We start from the raw sequence: 20,843 nt of genomic DNA on the forward strand, positions 1-20,843 counted from the left end.
CTCTTTGGGAGAATACCCAGGAAAATTCTCAGTGTTATAGTGTTTTCTCAGTTCACTGACTGAGGACAACTTCTCCCTGGGTACAAACCATTGACTTCATTTCCACATGTCATCTAGATGATAGAGACTCAACAGCAATTTTAAAAAAACAAAAAAACAGACCTAACTACATCACCTGGTTTCCATTAGACGTCTTATGGCATCAGGAATGGGAAAGACCTGTCAAAAGCTCCATTTCTTCTGTTCTCAAAGCAGACTTTCCTTCACCTTTTTTAAAGCTCAGAATTATTATCTAGGTTTCCACTCTTAGGCCATGTGTTATTTTTTAAAAAAATGTTAAAACCAGACCTACAATCCATCCAAATTTCCATGAGATTTTCAGTCATCCTGAAACAAGATTTATTTGTAATGAAAACCAGATATAACCATGAAATAGCCCTGCTTTTTCAATCAGTTGAGATAGACAGGCTTAAATGTTTGTTTGTTTGTTTGTTTTGCAATCTTACATAATGTCCGAAAGAAACAATCACAATAGAGCAAAGTCTTTTGGGCTTTTATTTATTTTCTTCTCCCTAAGAACATTGTTAAAGATCCCTTGGTAAAAATGGTAAAGCCTCAGCTCAGACAGAATTCAAGTAGGAACATACAAGCTCTGGAAACACTCGCAAAGAGCCACAATAAGCATAAATTAAATGCCCATTCTTCTTTTTCCCTTTAAGCAAGCGCGGAAATCAAGGTCAAACTCTCAGGAGCAAATGTTCAGCTACTGAACTACTGAATTAATGGTTCTCAACCTCACCACAGGTGTACTGGCTACTGCAGTTGATGATATCACTCCACAGCTCAGAAAACACAGAGGCTGAGAAACACAGCTCAAGCATTAAAGAGGGAAGGAACTAACATTGTTGTGTCCAAGATTGCTAAATCATATTGTGCACTTGCTGTTCTTTGAATTCAAACCTTCTCAAGTAAAAAGAAACCATAGCAGATTCATATTAGTTATTGTAGCAGTGTAACTGGAACACTACCTGCAAAAGCAAAATGATTTTGTGTTGAAGTACTGCTGCAATGAAATCTAAAAATGCACAATTTACCTTGACTAATTTCTAGAAAAATTAGTTACTAATTCCTCTGAGCTAAAGCAGGCTTCATGCGGTATCAAAGTTTTATATCCATCAGGACAGCAACTATAGAAAATAGCAAGTGCACCATTTAACCCTGTAATTGAAAGAGAAGTCAGTCATTGCTAACAAGACAGGTCTGACTTAACCTCCTATCAATGCCCACTATATGCTTAAAACAAGCTTTAATAGAGGAAATCAAGATATCTGTGTTAGGGAAAATACCTTTCTAATACCAAAGACATTTGTTCTCTTCTCTTTCCTTGTCTCGCATTTCTTTTTCCTCCTAAAATTGAGGTAGCATGAACCAAATATCTTGCTTTAGAAGGAAAGAAAAAACAGTTAAAAAAACCCCATGTAATAGCTATATTCATCACTAAAGGCCTGATCATAATTTCTTCAGAAAAAAACTGTGATATTGAAGGCAGATCCCACACCAAAAATCTCAAAATAGAACTAAGTTTAGGTGGCATTAATGCTGAAAGGATGAGAATAGGGGGCTGAAGACAATGGAAAAATTAGTAAAAATACGAGTGGTCTGCAGACTTAGCACAGGGTAATTTGGGGAACAGCACAAGATCACACTGTTGGAAATCAGAAACAGTAAATCTATTGCAGGAAGATCAGAAGAAACATATTAGCATAAGATACCAGCTAAAAGACTTATATCTTTTCATATTCCCCTGTATGCAGTCTGTGAAGGAAGTGAATTCATTGAAATCTCTTACACAAGAAACTCATTTCCGATCTAAAGGCTGTAACACATAAAATCCCTGCAAACAGAATGAAAGGCACTTGAACTACAGTAAGAAATGCAAACACTAATATTTAAGGAATGTTATAAATTTGGTCTTCCCAAAACTTATAATTTCTTGTAATAAGTTTGTTCTTTAGTCGAAAGAGTATCCCAGAGGAAATAACCTGTTAGAAAAATAACCTGCTAAAACTCTTCCTTCTTAAAATTACCTCATTGTCAGAATTGTAGTAAAAACAAACTACAAAATAACTACTCTGCTTGGGAGACTGACACTGTACTGTCATTTTACAGCTGCAAGCAATGATATGAAATTGAAGGGATTGTGTCCACTGCTGGAAAAGTCGCCCAGCTACAGAAATTATTCTTTCATCTGCCTGAAAGTACAGACTAGCAATGCACAAGCCAGGTCTAGACCTACAACCATAATCTCTGTCAGCATACTACTCTGACCATGGTAACGAATTACAGGCAAAGCTCTCCATTTCCCACACTCATCTGAGGAACATGCATGCTCCTGCTTAACTTCATCTGATTTGGCTGACCTGTACCATACATATGGTCTAACTGAGGAGGTCCCACCAGTACAACAGCATTACTAATTTCTCCTGTTCAATATGCACAAGCATCATGTTTGCTATTTTCACTGTCGAAAGATAATTATCTTGCAGCTGATTAGTACACTCATGTGGCTTCTTGTCAGTTATTACACATTGATGAAGCTCTACCTGATGTCAGATATTCTTGCAATTAGTCCCTAACTGCATGACCTAGCAGTTTATTACTGTATTTCATCCTGTTTCTATTAGTTCACTTCAAATTCATTTAGCCAGTTTCACTTCATCTTTGAGTCAAACAACATTTTCCAGTTTTAATGAATTCACCTACTATTTACATTAGTGTAAAAATGGGGAAAAAAGCATAAGACTGATGCTCACACTATTCTGGAGTCTTTCTTTCGGACCACTAGTTCTTACCTCATCAAAATTTTCATTATTGCATTGAGTTTTTCATCACTTCACAACTCATCTGCTACACGACAAATTTTCCATCTAACTAATGTTTCACATGGCACAATACCAAATACGTTTCTTATAAGTAAGACTTACTGTGGTCTCCTTGCTTATAAAAGAGTCAAAATGAATAAGGTTATAAGGCTGATCCATCATAATGTATCTTATTTGACTTCTTGTTCCTTTATCATTTTCTGTGATGTTTTTCCTTACTTTTTTGGTTAATAATTTTGCAACATTTGCATACTATTGATTCAGATGCATAGGTAGGGAGTTGTCCATAAGTTTTTAGGTTTTGAGTTGTTTGGGTTGTTTTTTAAACAATAATGTTATGTATAGTATTCTCCATTTTTTCTATACCATTCCAGCTTTACTAGACTAAGTGAAAGATCTTGATAGCAGTAATTACACATGCTTGTTTTTCCACTGTTATAGTGAAGTACATTGAGTATAACCACTCTTAAGATACGTTATACAGTTCTTCACAAAACTTTCTTTCTCCTCAAAAACAACTATAGTAAAGTTGTCATTGATGGAAACAGGAAATCTTTTTGGTTAATTGTTGAGATATTGCTTTGTTAGCCAAGAGATCATTCTAAGCTTTGTTGAATTATGACATTTTTGTCTTTGAGAGAAACATGGTAAGCTCAAGGAATACACTTCTGAAGCACAGGAAATACTTCCACTTTCATACATATACAGATATTGATCACTATGGAAAGATAGGAAAAGATGGAAAAAGCATAGATTTGCTTCATTGACAGTAATTCCATTCAGTTGTAGTATACTACAGCACACTGTAGAGCAAAGAATATAATAAATTTTTTCCCCTAAAATTTGCAGCCATTTTTCTCACATAATTTATACTTCACAAAAAGTCTGCAATTCACTTGACCGGCAGAATCCAATTATTGCCTAATTAAGAAAATCCGTGTCCTTTATTTAACTGGAAGGGATCCAGACTCAAATAGTTGAATGTTCTTTTTTGTCACCATTAACAAAAAAGAATTCTTTATGTTTTCAGGAAATAGCATCAATTATTTCTTCTACATTGAATTCCTGGAAGATGCTTCTTATCTCAGACCTGAGTAGACTATCAAAGACAGTTTTACAGCATTGTACTAGACTCAAACTATAGTCTCTATACTTCAAAAATATTCCAATTTGCATATCTAGAAGTTGCATCTTTTAGATAAAGTGCTGCAGAGACGTCCTTGAACATCACACAAAGGCCAGAGTTGGAGATATCTGTACATATTTGTCCTGATCTCAGCGTGGGCTGGGAGTGATGTTTGGACATTAAAGTTCTGACCTGCGCATGCACACTGGAGAACAGGTACGCGATGCCATTTGCATGGAAAAGTATATGTATGCTTTAGAAATTCTCTGAGTCTTCACTGCTTCTTGTTGGGAAGGTATAATTTCTTTCTACAACTTCTTTCCATCCCCACGGTATAGTGGACTGGGACTTGAGAATATCTGGTAGGCTCCTCTGTCTTATAGTGCCCAGGATAATTTTGCCTTCAAATGCCTTAGAAAGTGTTCCCAGATTATATAGGGTTCAGTGTCTTACAAAACTATATTATAATGTTTCACAGTTGCTGTTTTATGCTAAAAGGGGGCAAAAGGGAAGAAATTCGGTAGATAAGGGATGAAAAAAAAAATCATTCAAAATTCAGAACAGCTAAATAGGTCATTCAAGTCTTATAATAATCTCCAGTATCCAGGAGCAGGTGATGACATTGGTAGTCAGGAACAGAAGTATACAAAATGCTGGCCTTTTTTGCAGAGCTTATAGGTCTCATGAACACTGGACTGTTTCTAGCACATGGGATGCTCTCTAGGGTAACCCTTTAATATATTATCAAGTATATGAAGGCAAAAATATATATGAGAATATACAGAACAGCTCCACAGTCTTAAAATATTTGCATTTTACGCCACTCAAATACAGGGGCTTAAACACTGCTTATAATTCTTTAAATATTACTGAAGGTAATGACTAGTCCTCTCACTGTGGCAACAACCACTTCTCTGATCTCACTTTTGCATTAGACACTCTTGGCCAATGAGTCAGTTGCTTCAGCTAGAGAGCCAAGGAACTCATTAAAACCTTCTTGCAGTCTCCAGAGGTGACCAATTTCATTAGCAACTTTGCTCTACTCATAGAAGTATAGTGGCACGTTCTTTGTGACCGCATCCAGAGCCACCAAAAGGTTGTCTATAATGAGAGAATGGCTATGAACATACAATGCAATTTCTCAGCTGATTCCAAAACTATCTACTTCGCCTTCTATTTTTTTCCTAAAATATTCAGACCTAACAGATTGATAACTAAGGCCTGAGGTGCACCTCCTCACCTTTCCTGCAACCTCAAACCTCAGCATAGATCCTATTCTTTTTGGACAGTGAGAGGTCTGCCTTAAGCATTTTACAAGCCTACCAAACCCACAGCTTATTACATTACTCATCAGGATTCCATAAGCTGAAGTTAACACGTCAGTTCTCATCTCTTCTTCCAAGACTACAGCTATAGCACTACCACATTATAGCCTGTCCAGGTTATTTAGGAAAGAGCACATTATATAGCAGAAGTAATTTTCTCTTTCAGTGTCTTGCCTGCTCAGCTCTTCTGGGAAGATTTTATGTGCACTACCTACGGAAAATTAGATGCAAACCAAAAATCTCTGTTTGGAGCTACTAAATCATATGTGGCCAGAAATCGTACAGATACACAGAAATTTTGTCAGCTAGATGGGTATATTGACAGTTTCTTTCAGAAGTATCACTATGTAAAAGTCATTCAAATAGCAATTAGAACTTATGAAGAGAAAAATTTGACCTTTTTTTTTAATTGAAAATGCCTGCTAATTTGGATGCAATAAAAGTGATAAAATGTTATGGCAAAACAGAATGGCAAACACTACACAACACCAATCAAATAAGATGCTGCAAAGTGATAACTATGATAACACTGCTGAAAGTTCTCTAGCTTTTGAGGATTGAGAAGAAAAATAAAGCCTAATAAAAATCAGACTTTAACAATCTGCTTGACAGAACTGCATTGGATACACATGAAGTATAAATTAGAATAAACGTTATTCTTTTTCAAGATTTAGAGAACAGTAAGATGAGTGAGGTTCTCTCACAGGGCATAGAAAGACCACTTGAATGCCCTCAGCATACAAGCTTTGCAAAGAGTAGGTGGAAATGAGACGGAGAGGACTGCTATATACACTTTTCTGCAAATCTTTCTTTACCCCAAACAAGGCACAGACTGCACTTTCCACTTTCAGAGCAATTCTATGCTTAAGACACCACCAGGAATGATTTTGTTTAATGTTCCACAGTTTAGAGAGAAAGAAAAGAGAAGGCTTGTTTTCTTGAGCACAGTTCTCCATGCTTCTCATACTCGGGGACAAGTAAAATGACTTGAAGTAATTCATGCCACTGCACTTAAAGACTGCTGCATTATCACCACTCTCACAGGGAGAGTTCTGAAACTTCTTTTTGCCCAAAGGCTTTACTACATCTAGAAGGGATTGAGAACTGCAGGAATCTGGCGCATGACCAGGAGGCTTAAATTGCTAAGTTCTAAAGCCTCTCATTTAGCTTGGGTTGCCGCAATGCCGTAAAATCTGCTTTAGCCATGAACTTTGAGCAACATGTGAACCTTTACTCAGGAACCACGAGATGGCACTCCAAGCAGCCAGAAATCCTGTTTAATTATCAGCAACTATGATCTTCCTCATTTATGTAATTTATGCAGAAATTGAGTAAGACTGCTTCTTTTTCAGACAGTACTACTGAGATTACAAATGGATTTCTGCTCAGTGACTCTTCTGTTCCCATAAAGCTGAGCAGCCAGTGTTTAGACTGATCCATTTCAAACAGCTGTTTAATACTGTGCTGAGACAGACACAACATAAATCAATATTTTAAAAGGTGATCTGTGACCACAGGTATCTAATTTCAAGGTAATTTTAATCACATTTAGGAACACTCATTTCACAGGCTGCCTCATTCAATTTGTCCTGAACAACACCTGCTGTGTTCCTTCCTCCCACACCACCATTCAACTACTCTACCTACCCTGGTGCCCTGCCTGGGATCTCATACTCCCCCATTCCCACACAGCTGCCTACCAAGTGGCAGCCTGACATTGGCAATGGAGGTAGGAGAGGAGAGCCCCAAGCCCCTAATGAGACAGAAAAAAAATACTTTCTAGAGTCCTTGGCAAGATAAGAGGAACTTCAGGATCCTAAAGGGAAAGATAAGCAGTATTTTTCTGACATCAGTCTGGCCAACACTCTGGCTGGAGGTTCCAGTGACCAAGTAGCTTTACTCTTTGCCATAAGAAAGCTTTCTATCTTCTGACATCATATCAAATACAGGAGCATTTACCTGACAGGCCAATCAGCCAATACATCCCACTGCAGCACAGCCTGGTGCACTGCATCTCTGTCACACATGGAACACATGGAAGGCTCCTCCTGTCTATTAGACCCTCGCAGCTATTTTTTTATGCCTCTAAATAATGGAGTGCATCTGGTCAGTGTAATTCACATCGCCTAGACTACAATGGTGTTTCACCTTTCTGCTTCCTGTCAGGAAGAATATATGTAGGTTTACCCTGTGGATTGGAGAAGGCATGAAAGGATGATAATATGGCATGGCACAAACTGCTCTGTGCACTACTCTACCAAACCTCCAACAATCACCAAGGAAACAACATCAAATCCAAAAGCCATTAACACAATGCCCAAAATAACACATCTCCAAATAAGATTTCCAAACAAATTATCTGAATAAACATGGTACCTGTGCATTGCTCCCCAAAATGTCATCAACTCTCCACAGGTAAAAGCTGCCAAAGCTCTGAATTAAATGGAAATTATTTTCTGACTACACTGTAGGTAGGTTTTTGGTTTTTTAATTCAGTGATATTGAGGTGCTCAGATATTTTTCAATATCTTTTATCAATTTGGGATTTTTTTTCTCTAGCAAAATTAGCACATGTCATTGAGAAACCCTCTAGAAATAGGTTAATCCTCTAGAAACATCAGCAAAACTGAATTTTGGTACTCAGAACCATGGTGCTGGAGTCTGAGAGTTGCCATCAGAAAAACAGAGAAATGCCAGAGGCTTAGTCTGACTAACACAAGGAAAATGTCTGGAGGAGTGAGACAGATAGCTAATCATCTGTTCCACCAGAGGAATAACTCCAAACACACACTTCGAGTTTTGTTGCAGGCAAAAGGGACAACAAGACCGTGGTTCTCTTCCCATGTCTAGAAGTTTGCCTCCCTGCCAGTTTCCTTTGTTTATGCCTGGGACTCATTCTGCATAAGAACAGTTGCATTCCTACACCATACTTAATGAGAGCTACCATATGAACAAAAAAGGCAGAACAGGGGAGAAAGAGCTGCATCCTTGGTGCTGAAAATAGTCAGCACAGATTCTGCCAAATGCTGATTTGGTTGAAGAGAGTATAATGCTATACAAAGTAACCAAAAGTTAAGACTTCAGTTCAAGCCTGAACCTGCCAAATTTTTACCTACTTTCTTTGAGAATAAAGCCTTTGTTTTAGTTATTATAATTGTCTGGAAAAATACACCTTCAACAGGCATTTAGCCAAATACAATGCTTGTTTATTTTAATTCCATCATTCTGCTAATACAATCTAACAAATAAGATTTGGTTTTCATAATGAGCTCTGTAGTGGGCTGATACCTGTAAAGCTTTTTCTCTAAGCTTCAGATTTGTTTCCTCATTAAAGCTCTGCAATACTGATTCCTGCAGTAGTTTCATGAAATTTCTTTGCAAATTGCCACCTGATCACAATCAAACTCCTGCAGCTCACAGAGCAAATCTAACAATCTGTATTCTGTGCAATAATGCATCCATGCCCTAGAATAAATATTACATAGGACTTCTGAGAACAACAACAAAAACTGTTTAGAATCCCTCAAGGCACTGAATATTGTAGATAGAGCTGGACAGATAAAAATCACAGCTGAAAATGGTTTTGCTGTCTGCATTCTTTTGAACCTATTTTTCTTAAGCAATTTGACCTAAAAATTACTGCACTTGAAAAAAGAATATAGGTCAGACATATTCAACCAAAGACTTTATTTAGCAACCCAAATAAGATGGGCTTTTCCGTCCAATATCCAAGTGTGCTGAATTGTTCTGCATCACCTTTATTATGTTATCAGTGCACAATGTCATCAAGTTTCAAATAAGCCTCATTCCACATCATAACTGTAGTTTGAAAACAATTAGCAGGTGGTGTTGTCCATCTGTGAATTAGGCACAGTCCTGCCAAACTGAGTTTAAGAGGTAATGCACATTTTTTTCAGAAGCCCTTCCTAAAAACCATCACAGAGACTTGCTAGCCCAGCTTCTCAGCATGGTTACAGAACATAACAGATAGTGATGAATTTTTAAAGTGCCTGAAACATTACTTGTTTTTATTTCTAGGTTTAACAACATATAAATGTGACAGAACAGTGAAACAAGCTACCTAGGAAAAAAAACCCAATAATTCCTTACACAAACTATTAGTGGCAGCCATTGTTCTTTGGATTTAAGATATTCTTTATTATGGTTTGTTTGTTTTTTAAATAATGTACTAATTTATAGAATCTATGTACATTTGTTGCAAACACTGACAAGAATAAAAACCAAAAGACCTCTTAGCTCAGAAATCACCTGTCAATGTATTCTATTGTTTTCTTTCTTTATTCCCCTGCTGGTGAAGTGTTCTGCTTGCATATGGGTGAATTCTTCATTAATTATTAACTCTAATACTAACTAGTTAAAACTATCCAACTCTCTGCTAGACAGGCCAAAGCTCCTTTACAATTTTGCCATAATGAGTGCTGGGAAATATAAACCATATCAATAAAAGTTACATAGAACAATAGTGGCTAACTACCCAGTGCAGTTACCACTAAAGCCACTGAGGATCTCTTCAATGACCTTAATAAGAATCACAGTAGACCCCAAAGGCATATAGAGGAGTAATGCAATGACAGAAGTCATCTCCCATCAGTACTAAGTAAAGAAAACAAAATCAGCAAAAGAGAAAGACAACACTCCAGTCAATTTACTTAACACAAGCCTGTGCTGCTGTGCCATGAAATACCAACCCCACACAGGGAATCCTAAAGCACAGGTTCAGAAGCAATTTGCAACGTGCCCTTCAAGGATATCAATTTAGTCAACCACTGGGTAACAGTAGTAACATCTTTTGCTCCAAATACCTCAGGTTAAATTTGGACCCATGCAGAAAAATATTTGGACAAACAGAAAAAAGGGGAGAGGAAGGACACTCAATCAAGACAGGCTGTGTGCAGAAGCAACTTGACATAAGCACATATTATACCTAGTGTGATGGCATCGAAGTGCACAACTCTAAACTTCAGAGAACCAACTGTTCACTCTGCTCTAACCCATAGAAATTCAATTAAGCCGTAGATTTAAGCACCTTAAACATACTTTGAGACATTCAGTGCAGCTTTCAGATGCAGAAACTATTCTCTCCAGTAACACATCTATTTAACAAAACCTAAAACATGTAACCACAACCATGAATCTAACAAACCTAAACTCACGTCCCTTGATACTTTTAAAACACTATATTAGAATCTAAAGCTAGTCTGCAGCTGGAATAATTTACAGGTAAGGTCTGTCTTTAATATCAGACATTGTGGTTTTTCCACTAGAAGGTTCAGTACATCTTCTACCAGGACAGTCAGATTTATTACTTATGATGGATGAGCTGCACAGTTATAACACAGTTTTCCAATAGCACTTTGATAGATGCTGAAGTTCTTTGAAAGATTTAAACCATCTTCTTTTAAGCAAGGCAGATTTGCCACTTGCAGTAACAGAATTGCTAGTCTTACCACCACTTCTCTTGAAGAAAGAAATCTCATTAGTTTCAGATGTATAAGAAACACAAAGCTTTCAGTTCTGTGTTAGATTCTTTTGGAAAACAAAACAAAGCAATCCAGAAACGAAAGGATAAGAGCATTTACTGCTTAGAAGAGAATGTGTCACAGAAGTGATTAGAAATAGCAAAGCAAGTGCTCTCTTGTGGCAGCAGTGGTAACAATGGTTACAGCAGTAAACAACACAAGGGAAATAGCCAGAGAACACACACAAAAAATAGCAATACAGAGAGGCCTTTTATTTCCCCAAGATGCCACTATAGCATTAACATAGCTGTGTGAATCTGATGCCCCCTATGACCTGCACAAAAATAGAAGAGTCATCATCTACAGGACTACCTCTACTTCAGTGAACCAACTCCCTGGCCATTTGGAAGACCAGATATTCCATTACAGCATTTCTCACTACAATAGGATTACACCAATTTCCATTGACAAAGGTCTTCCTTTCAACTCTTCCATTCTCAATCATAATGCAATTACAGGATTCTACAGCAATTTGAACCCTTCTAAGGGGCTTGATAGAGCTTTGATTCTGCACAATGGACCCACTAGCAAGCAAACCCTAGAAAGACAGAATGAGCATGAGATTGCCTTGCCCTAATCATAACAAGCCTTTTGCAAAACATTCCAGATCTGTAATTTGCTTAGTTAGCTCCAAGTGGGAGCACATCACATGCAGATCTGTATAGATCATGTATAAACATGACACAATATCTTTTCATTTCCTCAGATGAATATATAAACCAAAATTCCAGAAGTATAGCTTCAATATTTCCTTTTGACAATCTTGGCAACATCTAGCATTTAGCCTATAAGCATAATGATAACTGCTAAATCTAGGGTAAGCAATACCACTTAGGAACTAGATTGATAAAATCACTACTTACAAGTTGCTATAACATACAAAAAAACAGACATTACTCCCTAAACTGAAATACAAACTATTTTAAATGGAAAGCATTTCTATTTCTCAAATAGAAACATAATTCAATAACACAGGATCTATATGTAACATCCACAATATCTGTGAAAATTATAGCTTCCTGGATAAATAACATTTGTTATTCCCTTCACAACTTTCATAATTTGTTTTTAATCTAATGGGAATATAAATGTGAAGGATTATTATATAGTTAGCACATAAACATTTCCCAGAGGTAGAAACTACTACTGATCTTAGATAAATATATACTTATACAGCACATGTTCTTCGTAAGGAATAATTACTCTAGCGTATCTCTCTAATATAAGGTATAGAAACAAAAGCAAAGTCAGCCAAGTAACGACTCCCCACATTATGACTCCTCAGATGATAGACTGGTTGTTAGGTGACTTCAATTTGTAATTTCCTGTTACCCTAAAAATGTATATTCGTATATTCACACAATTAATTTAACAGAATTGATAGCTGGAGAACCAGCCTAAAACTGACTATTACAGAAACAAATGCCTTGAAGTCAGTGCAGGACAAAATCATCCTGCTAAAAGTTTGCATTATGCTTACAATGTGGCTTCACAAACTCTTTAGTGAGAACACAATGTTACACATTTCCTGGTAAACTCCCCCACCCTCACTCCCCAATCAATCCCCCATCATTTGAAGTGCTACAGTTGTTTACTTCAGTGTGGAACAAATTGACATAGATTAACAACAGTGCTGTAAAAGGCATCTGAGTCGTTGGTGGGGTTTTTTTTGCTTTTAATCAGAATAGTTTCCCTAATTTGTCTTGCCATAAGTGAGGAGGCTGAGTGGGTCAGGACAAAGAACTAGGGGAGGGAGGAAACAGCACAGCAGAGGCTAAACTTGCACTCTCTGCCTGTGAAACTATGGTTTTAGTGAATGTGTAGGACTTTCTCAAACCATGAAACAGATGACTGCAAATGAGAAATTAGATATTTTCTGTATTATCCTTTGTAAAAGAAGCTTATTTAGCTTTAATTTGCATAAATTAGTACTTAGAAAAGGCCAGATCCTCAGAAAGGATACAACAAATTGCAATCAGCTTTTGTCTGGCATCTCTGGAATTAGTGGTTTAGAGCAAGTGAGAATCGTCTGTGAGAGGAACAATTGTGTTGACTCGAAATTACACAAAAGACTACTGTTAAACAAGCAAGAGTTTATATTAGTAAAGACCAAGATGTGTGTTTTCTTGACTTCCTTGTACATTTAACTGAGCTGTGTTCTCATTCAAAGTAATTATTAGAGGAGATGGCCAGGGAAAATTTGCAGATCACCTTCTAACCTTGGTGTGATAAGATATTAACAAGGTATTCCAGACTCGATGAAAAGTGGAACAGATGGCCAGTCTGCAAGACCACAGGAATGTAGGAGACACTTAAAGAGCTCATTTGTAAAAGCTATTTTGAAAAGCATCCTGTCTGCACAACTAATAAGCTGGTGAGAATTTCTTTTCATGATAAAATGTTTTTAACTGCATGTCCTTGCCTAGTTTTCTTTCGTGGATGGATTTCTGCAAAAGTCAGACTGACCATAATAGAACAGTCATAACAAAGCAAGACCAGCTGTTCTGGGCAGATGATAGTAAATACAGCCCTACTGTGAGTCATTTTCCCCAGAACTGATATGTGAAGCTCAACAAAGTTATTTCTCTGACATTATTCTGGAGAAGAGGCACCCATCGCTAACTTGGGAACACGGGAAAAGGACAGTGAGCAGGGGAACACTATCCACAGAATCTTTTATTATGATGACAAACTAGGGAAAGCATTCAAGTTGAGCTTACATGGTTGCCTGTTAAAAATACTAGCATTTCCCTGTAACGTGACTATATTTGATCTGAGATAACTGTCAGAAAACACAGACCTGGAGCCTCCTTGTGACGTCTTTATAGCCCCTTTCCACAATACAAACATGCCTTACACAAGTTTTTTAAAAGTGACCATGCAACAGACAGGAACCAGCAATGCATATAATTGGGACAGAATCCTGACTTTTGAAAAACCACTATGGTATTTGAAGTGGTAAAGTGGAGTTACTTGTGGTTTAAAAAAACTCACACTACTAGTTTATTTGGGCCACAGATCAATAAACAAATACATATGCACCTCACTGGGTAAGATCTAATTCGGAGAAAAGCAATTGATACTCTGAAAAACTCAGGAACATTTTCACTAGCCAATGTCTCTGCTATGAATTACCAGAGGATCAGCTTGCACTCCAAGCCCATTAGTTTGAGGGTTGACATAAAACACAGTTAGAACATCTGAACTTTTATTTTCCAAAACCAAGCTTCTCAACCTCCTTTCAAATTGTGTAATGGCTCAGCTGTTTCTAAATGCCACTGAAACGAACCCAGTGAAGCCTCTAAAAAGACATTGTGACAGTAACCTTCACCATCACTTCCTGAGGGTGTTTTGCTTTGCTTTCTTTTTCCCCCCTTAACAAGGCTTGATCTCACTGTCTGGCTGAACATTAATCCCCTTTCACCAAGTACCAAACTAATGCTTACTGTATTAACACACTGCAAATCCTCAAGGTATATGTTACACACAACTCAGTATAAAAGGTAAGCACAGGGCTTTCTTTTCACTACAGCTTTTACTAGGAAGGCAAGCAGAATACTAAGGTAAGTTTTCTTCAGATCCTGATCTTTTTCAAATTGCAAATACTGTATATAATTAATTGCCTCTAAAAAATAGATTCTCCTTTGCTTCTTTTTCTTTCTCCTTAAAGACAGGACACATTCTCTGTAAGAAATTTACATTCAAATCTTTCATTGAAAGTGGTATGGTACTCTGCTATTATTACTCTGCAAAGATTGCTGACATGCTATTTCAGTCACTTTGGAGAATCAAATTCCCTTAACAATAAACGCATGGACAGATCTATTTAATGGCTTTATCCTATGTTCTCAGTTATGTTTCTGAAAGCTTGCCATTATAGAACCACTTGAGAATAACATGAAGACTCGGTTGCTAACTGTTTCTAGAAATATTTCCTTTCTCCAGTACAGATGTATTTCTTTGCTTTATACACAGGATGAAGACAGTTAATTGTTATATGCTGTTATTTTGCTGGAAAGCAATTTGTTGCAATAGCTGTCAGCTCACCAATATTACTATAGCAGTGGAAAGAGAAGAATGTGAATTCTGCATTACGGTGAATGCCACATGGTGCTCAGGATACTGCTTCACAAGGGTGAGAATCTTAAGCTTAATTTCAGGTGCCAGAATGAAATATTCCAATTGATGTATGAATAACTCATTTCTCTAGTCTAACAAACACATAGGCAGGATGAGTCTTGTGAAAGAACACGTTGAGTAACCGCTGTGCTCTTTGACAGGAAAGCAGATACACAGTTTTTTTGAATCACAAAGGGAAGGGTATAAAGATGCTAGTAAAATTCAGATCTTGAGCTAGCTGCACACATTATATCATATAACTGGAGTGGAAAGTAGTACAATCTGGATGACTCCCTTGTGTTCGATTTGTAGCTGCAAATGGGTACAATAAAGCAGCTGTTACCATGTAGACAACTTTATTTTCCAAATAACTTGAAGAATCAAGCAATTGATCCAAAAGATTGTCTGGTGAGGGTATAACACAAATTTGCCGTGTCAGTCCTTTTGAAAGGAGAAATCTAAGGATCTAGGTGAAATTCTAAGAGTCTGATCCCACTGGTTGAATTCATTTCCACATCAGGTCCCTTACTTTAGAAAAAAAAATGGAATTCTATCCCATAACAAATTTCAAAACAGGTATTTCTTGTAATTTGCAGGATCCTGTATATAAATATCCACCAGTTTCATCTGTTCAGGAAACATGTACCTTCAAGGAGGTTGTGTATGAAACAGTGAAGATCCCTGGCTGTGGTGACCATCCTGAAGCCTTTTACTCATACCCAGTTGCTACAGAGTGCCATTGTGAGACCTGCGACACTGACACCACTGACTGCACTGTGAGGGGACTGGGGCCATCCTACTGTTCCTTCAGTCAGAATGGAAGTAACCAATGAAGGGTCCTTGAGATAGCAGCGTGGCTTAAAATGGTCAATTCTAAATAGAAGGTACTGATTGGGCTTATGTGGCAAATAATAGGCAAGGCTATTTAAAAACTGCCAAGATGGGGAAAAAAAATGTTCAAGGCCAAAATGGAGAGCTACTGACAAAACTTCTCTCCAGATCTTCCCTATTTCCCCCATAAGTTTCCTTAAATTCATTTTTACAGGCCTATAGAATGTTGTTTCTGATTCCTTATGCCCTTGCCTCCTCATCTTCTGTTACACCTTCATTCTTTAAATTCCTCTATTTCCACTGTTTAATTCACTTAACTTATTGTGTGCTCTCCTACACTTTCAAAAAGCTCCCAAGTTCTAAGTCTTAATTATTCCCTTAATTATCCCTTGGTTTCCCTCTCTCCTCAGAACACACTTCTTTTAAAGAGCCCCACAGTACTGGTTTTCTTGCAACCAACATCTATCTGTGCCACTACTTTCTGCTAGCTGGATTGTAAACCTCTCCCAGCTGAGATCTTGACTTTTTTTTTTTTGGCAAAATATTTCATACAGTCACAGCATGCTTATTCAAGAGCCAAACTCTATGTTCAAGTGTTGAATGTTACCTGAACTCTTGTGCTTTCTTGATAAGGCTTGTTAGCTCAGCCTTGGTGACACAGTAATATGAATAATATGAACTCTAGTTGATACCTGGCTAACTTGAAAAAAGAATCAGCTGTCTGCTGTCACCTGAGTAAGCATAACCTAAGCCAGCTAAACAATTCTGAAAATTTTGCCAAATATCAGAAACACTGTATTTCCTCTCATAATGCAACAGAAAGTAAAACACTATTTAACACAGGAGGTCTCACAAATTACTGAAAGGTAAATCTAAAGTTATCTGATTCCAGTAGTGAAAGCATGGAATGGTAACCTGCCTTGAAAGTAGTTCACAGTAGTCCTTTTTGAGATGAAAGTTCAGAGAGTTTTGCAGCTGAGTCTGCAATGGCCAGTATGAAGTTGGGATGGCCTGGAAGGAAGCTGGAGAACTGACTGAATCAGAATGGACAATTATGTCACATTATTGGGAAAGTTATCGGAAACCTATAGAATGAAATCCTATCAAGAAAATGAAAAGTTACTGCTCTTCATCAGAAACAATCACCTGCACAAACACAGAATGGACAGCAACTGGTTCAGCAGCAGTTCAGCACCAAAGACTTGGAGGTTATACAAGTTAAGTATGAGTCAACAGCATCACAGCACTGCAGAAAACTGGGAATGTAAGAAGTAGAGTCTACAAGATATGACTTACTTCCACCACTCAGTTCAACACAATGAAGACCTCAGGTGAACTGCAATTTCCACCTTTGGACATAGAATTTAAAAACTGAAAAGCTGGAGAAAATCTACAGGAGAGTCATAAGATCGAAGAGAGGTCAAAAAACATCTTAGGAGAAAAAGCTTTAAATAAATGGAGTTGTTTTGATTATGTGAGTTAACAGTGGGGGAAATTAGTGGAATCTTTTACATGCTTGAAGACTGTTACAAAGAGAAAGGAACAGTCAGTTCTCCATGTTCATAGTGGACAGAACAACTAATGAAAGATTCAGAGTAGTCACCAGCAAATCTTCCAAAAGCTACAGACAGCCAGGCACTATTGAAATAAACTGTCAGGGGGTTGGGAAGGAAGAGAGTTGACTAGTGACCGCTAGAGGTCTTCAAGAACACATTGCGCCTGCTAGGAATGACAAAGTTGCCATGTGGCAAAGGAATGAAGTAAATGACCTCTTGAATTCACCTGGCATGTCTGCTTTTGAGATCATTACAGACATGTTTATTTGAAGGGAATTTGTCTGTCACTTTGAGTCTCTCAGAATAATTTTAACTTATTTCTTTTTTTAGACTTTTTTACTGAAATATATTAGTTCTCTTAATTTTATTTATAAGATTAATTTGCATGGACATTTTCTTTGGTGTTGTGAAGTTTTAAAAGTGATAACAGGTAAATCAAATTGCCTCTCACTCATTTCAGTTTTAAACATGAGCTGACAAGATAAAACTGAGCATATTAGTCAGATCAGGGACAATTCTGCTTTGGATGAGCAAATCTTGAATTTAAATTGCAAAAGAGAAACATATAGTAAAAAAGCATGGAAAATGACAGGCTTTCAAAATAAATCTGTAAACACCTGTATTATCTGTTGTGCATTTTGGAATAATAAAAATAATTTTGTTGTATTTTTGTTATGTATGTCTTCATAATGTAATTAAAACACTTGAGAGGCCACCTACTCACTTTACTATGCTTTAAATCACACGTTTTCTTCACTCCTTATAGTTTTTGCATTTAACTAATATTTCTTCACCTGAGAGTTTCTACATCTAATTAATACACTCACATGAGCCATATTTGCATTATATGGCTAAATCACTTCAAATAAAAGATTGGTATATTTTAGCCTGATACAGGAACATGATCAATTAGTTGTAACACAACAGAACTGCAGATGAGAACAAAGATTATCATAAATATTTGATTTAAACTACAGGGATAAGAATGGCTCCAGTGCTGCATCCACATTAGCTTGAGTATGAAAACCAAGATCATACAGTTCTCATTTCATTCATTAGACAAACACACCACTCATTTTCATTTTGCAAAGGAATCTACTCAGAACCTCAAATCTAAAACTGTCAAGATTATTGAGGTTAATATCAGAATGTGAGCAAAAATAATACTAATCGTGCATCACTACAAGCTTCCACACTCTCACTTCATATCTCTCACACATCTTAAGTACCAAGGCTCTGATAAATGATGAGTTCTAGAGTCCTAAAGATGCAAAGAAGAAGTTGCCCTCCATGCAATTACTAACCTCAGACAAGCAAATTATAGCCTTCGGCAATACCTCTTTGAAGCATTTTCTCAACCCCTGTCTGATACCTAGATATGTGTTCTACCCAAATCTCTTCCATAAAGCTGGCTTTTTGGAAAATGCATTATATACTTATCATGCATCAAAAGTTTTCTGTTCTTCAAAAGATCAATGGGGAAAAGCAAATAAGTTATTGAACATATCATCTTCTTCTAATCATAAGTGATCACATAAAAAGCTCAGGAAATATAGTTCTTACACAAAGCCTTGTTCTTAACAGTGAGCTTTGAGTGCATGCATCCATTTATATGAAACTAGCATTGGTATTCTACTCTGAAGTCAAATGCATTCCAAATCATGCCAACAATTACCTGCTGTTCTACAGACTGATGGAAAATACTTCACTAACAGTAGTTTCAAAACCCATCTGGACGAATTCCTGTGTGACCTACTCTAGGTGGTCCTGCTCTGGCAGGGTGGTTGGACCAGGTGATCTTTTGAGGTCCCTCACAGCCCTCGAGATTCTGTGATTCTGTGATTCACTGACAGAAATTCAGAAATACTTACAGAAGGCTGTTTTGACTTGAAGATATCTTAGATTACCTTTGATAGCATGTAAAACAGATTTTGACTTGGCCTTCTCAAAGTTCACTTTCCATTCAATGACCAATAATCATTCATCAAACTTACTTTTACATCAATGTTTCTCCAAAATTTTAGTGAAGGTACATGCAAGCCATGAATATCAGCCTAGTCCAAGGTCCAAATCTGCTTTGAAATACTATTTAAGAAAAAATATTTAAGAAGCTATTTGTATGCTCTTTGCCTAGCTCTGTCATGATAAATAAATGAGAACTTTATCAAAAGGTGAAAGTCTCAGTATGACATGCTATTCTAAATAATAAATTGGTGGTCAAGACTTTAGAAACATTTACCAAACATTCCTACCATGGTCTTAACCCTTTCCATTGAAATCAATAGGTAAAATGCTTTTCAACTTCAAAAGAACTATTCTGTCAATGGTGAACTTTTCATAAACTTCATATTAATTCTATTTTTAATGGTAGGATCTGCAAAAAGGCCTTACAATAGGTCAGACTTCAGGCATTGGCCTACAGAAATTAACTTCAGGGGTAGTAAAAACTAAAATGAACTAAACTATCAGTTTATTTACTCCCAGTAAATAAAATTACCTCTTTTCTTGCATCACCCTGAAAACAGCAAACCTGAAAAACCATAACCCCCTGGATAAAGGCATACAGCATAGAGTTGAACTGTATACTGTTTAGCTGTCCTTTAAACATCTTTGAATGACACCTAATGCAGGATACACTATGTTGTAATTAAGTCTTTCAAATGCCCACATATATAGATAAACCACATGAAGATTATTCACCTCTGCTGATACATCTGCAAGTGAACTAATACTTTCTATCATTTATTATGCAGACATTTTGACCTTGATCTTATGAGTGTCTGTGCCAGTTGTACTTGAAACCCTCCAGACATCAAGATGGGAACATGAAGTACAGCAGCAGTATTCAGAGTTCTATTAACTGAAATGACCGTTTAATCCTAACTGCCTTTTTAGGTAGAAAGCATGCCCTGAATTTATAGACAGGTAAAGAAATATACATTCTTCACCTTGAAGTGACTAAAAAAAGCATCAACCTATTAGCACCACCCCACTACTGTCAATGCTTAGGTATTCCCTGCCTAACCACAGAATCTCAAGGGCTGAAAGGGACCTTGAAAGATCATCCAGTCCTACCTCCCTGCCAGAGCAGGACCACCTAGAGTAGATCACAAAGGAACTTGACCAGGTGGGTTTGGAATGTCTCCAGAGAAGGAGACTCCACAGCCCATCTGGGCAGCCCCTTCCAGTGCTCCCTCACCCTCACGGTGAAGAAGTTTTTCCTTGTGTTTCTTTGGAACCTCTTATGTTCCAGCTTGGACCCCTTGTCCTATCATTGGACATCATTGAGAACAGCCTGGCTCCGTTCTCCTGACACCTGTCCTTTATGTATTTGTAAACATTAATGAGATCACTCCTCAGTCTCCTCTAAGCTAAAGAGCCTCAGCTCCCTCAGCCTTTCATCATAAATGAGATGCTCCACTCCCTTATCTTAAAACATACTTACACTTGCCTTGATAATTTTG

At 37.3% G+C, this 20,843-nt stretch overlaps 1 protein-coding gene across 1 annotated transcript; it reads left to right on the forward strand.

Moving 5' to 3' along the window:
* The first annotated feature begins 14,849 nt into the window (after positions 1-14,849).
* FSHB (follicle stimulating hormone subunit beta) lies at positions 14,850-15,825 on the forward strand. The gene is made up of 2 exons (XM_010200951.1): positions 14,850-15,008; positions 15,589-15,825. The coding sequence occupies exons 1-2, from the start codon at positions 14,850-14,852 to the stop codon at positions 15,823-15,825; spliced, it is 396 nt and encodes a 131-aa protein (XP_010199253.1).
* Positions 15,826-20,843: the final 5,018 nt, after the last annotated feature.

Source organism: Colius striatus, chromosome 7, assembly GCF_028858725.1.
Source record: "Colius striatus isolate bColStr4 chromosome 7, bColStr4.1.hap1, whole genome shotgun sequence".
Lineage (NCBI taxonomy): Eukaryota > Metazoa > Chordata > Aves > Coliiformes > Coliidae > Colius > Colius striatus.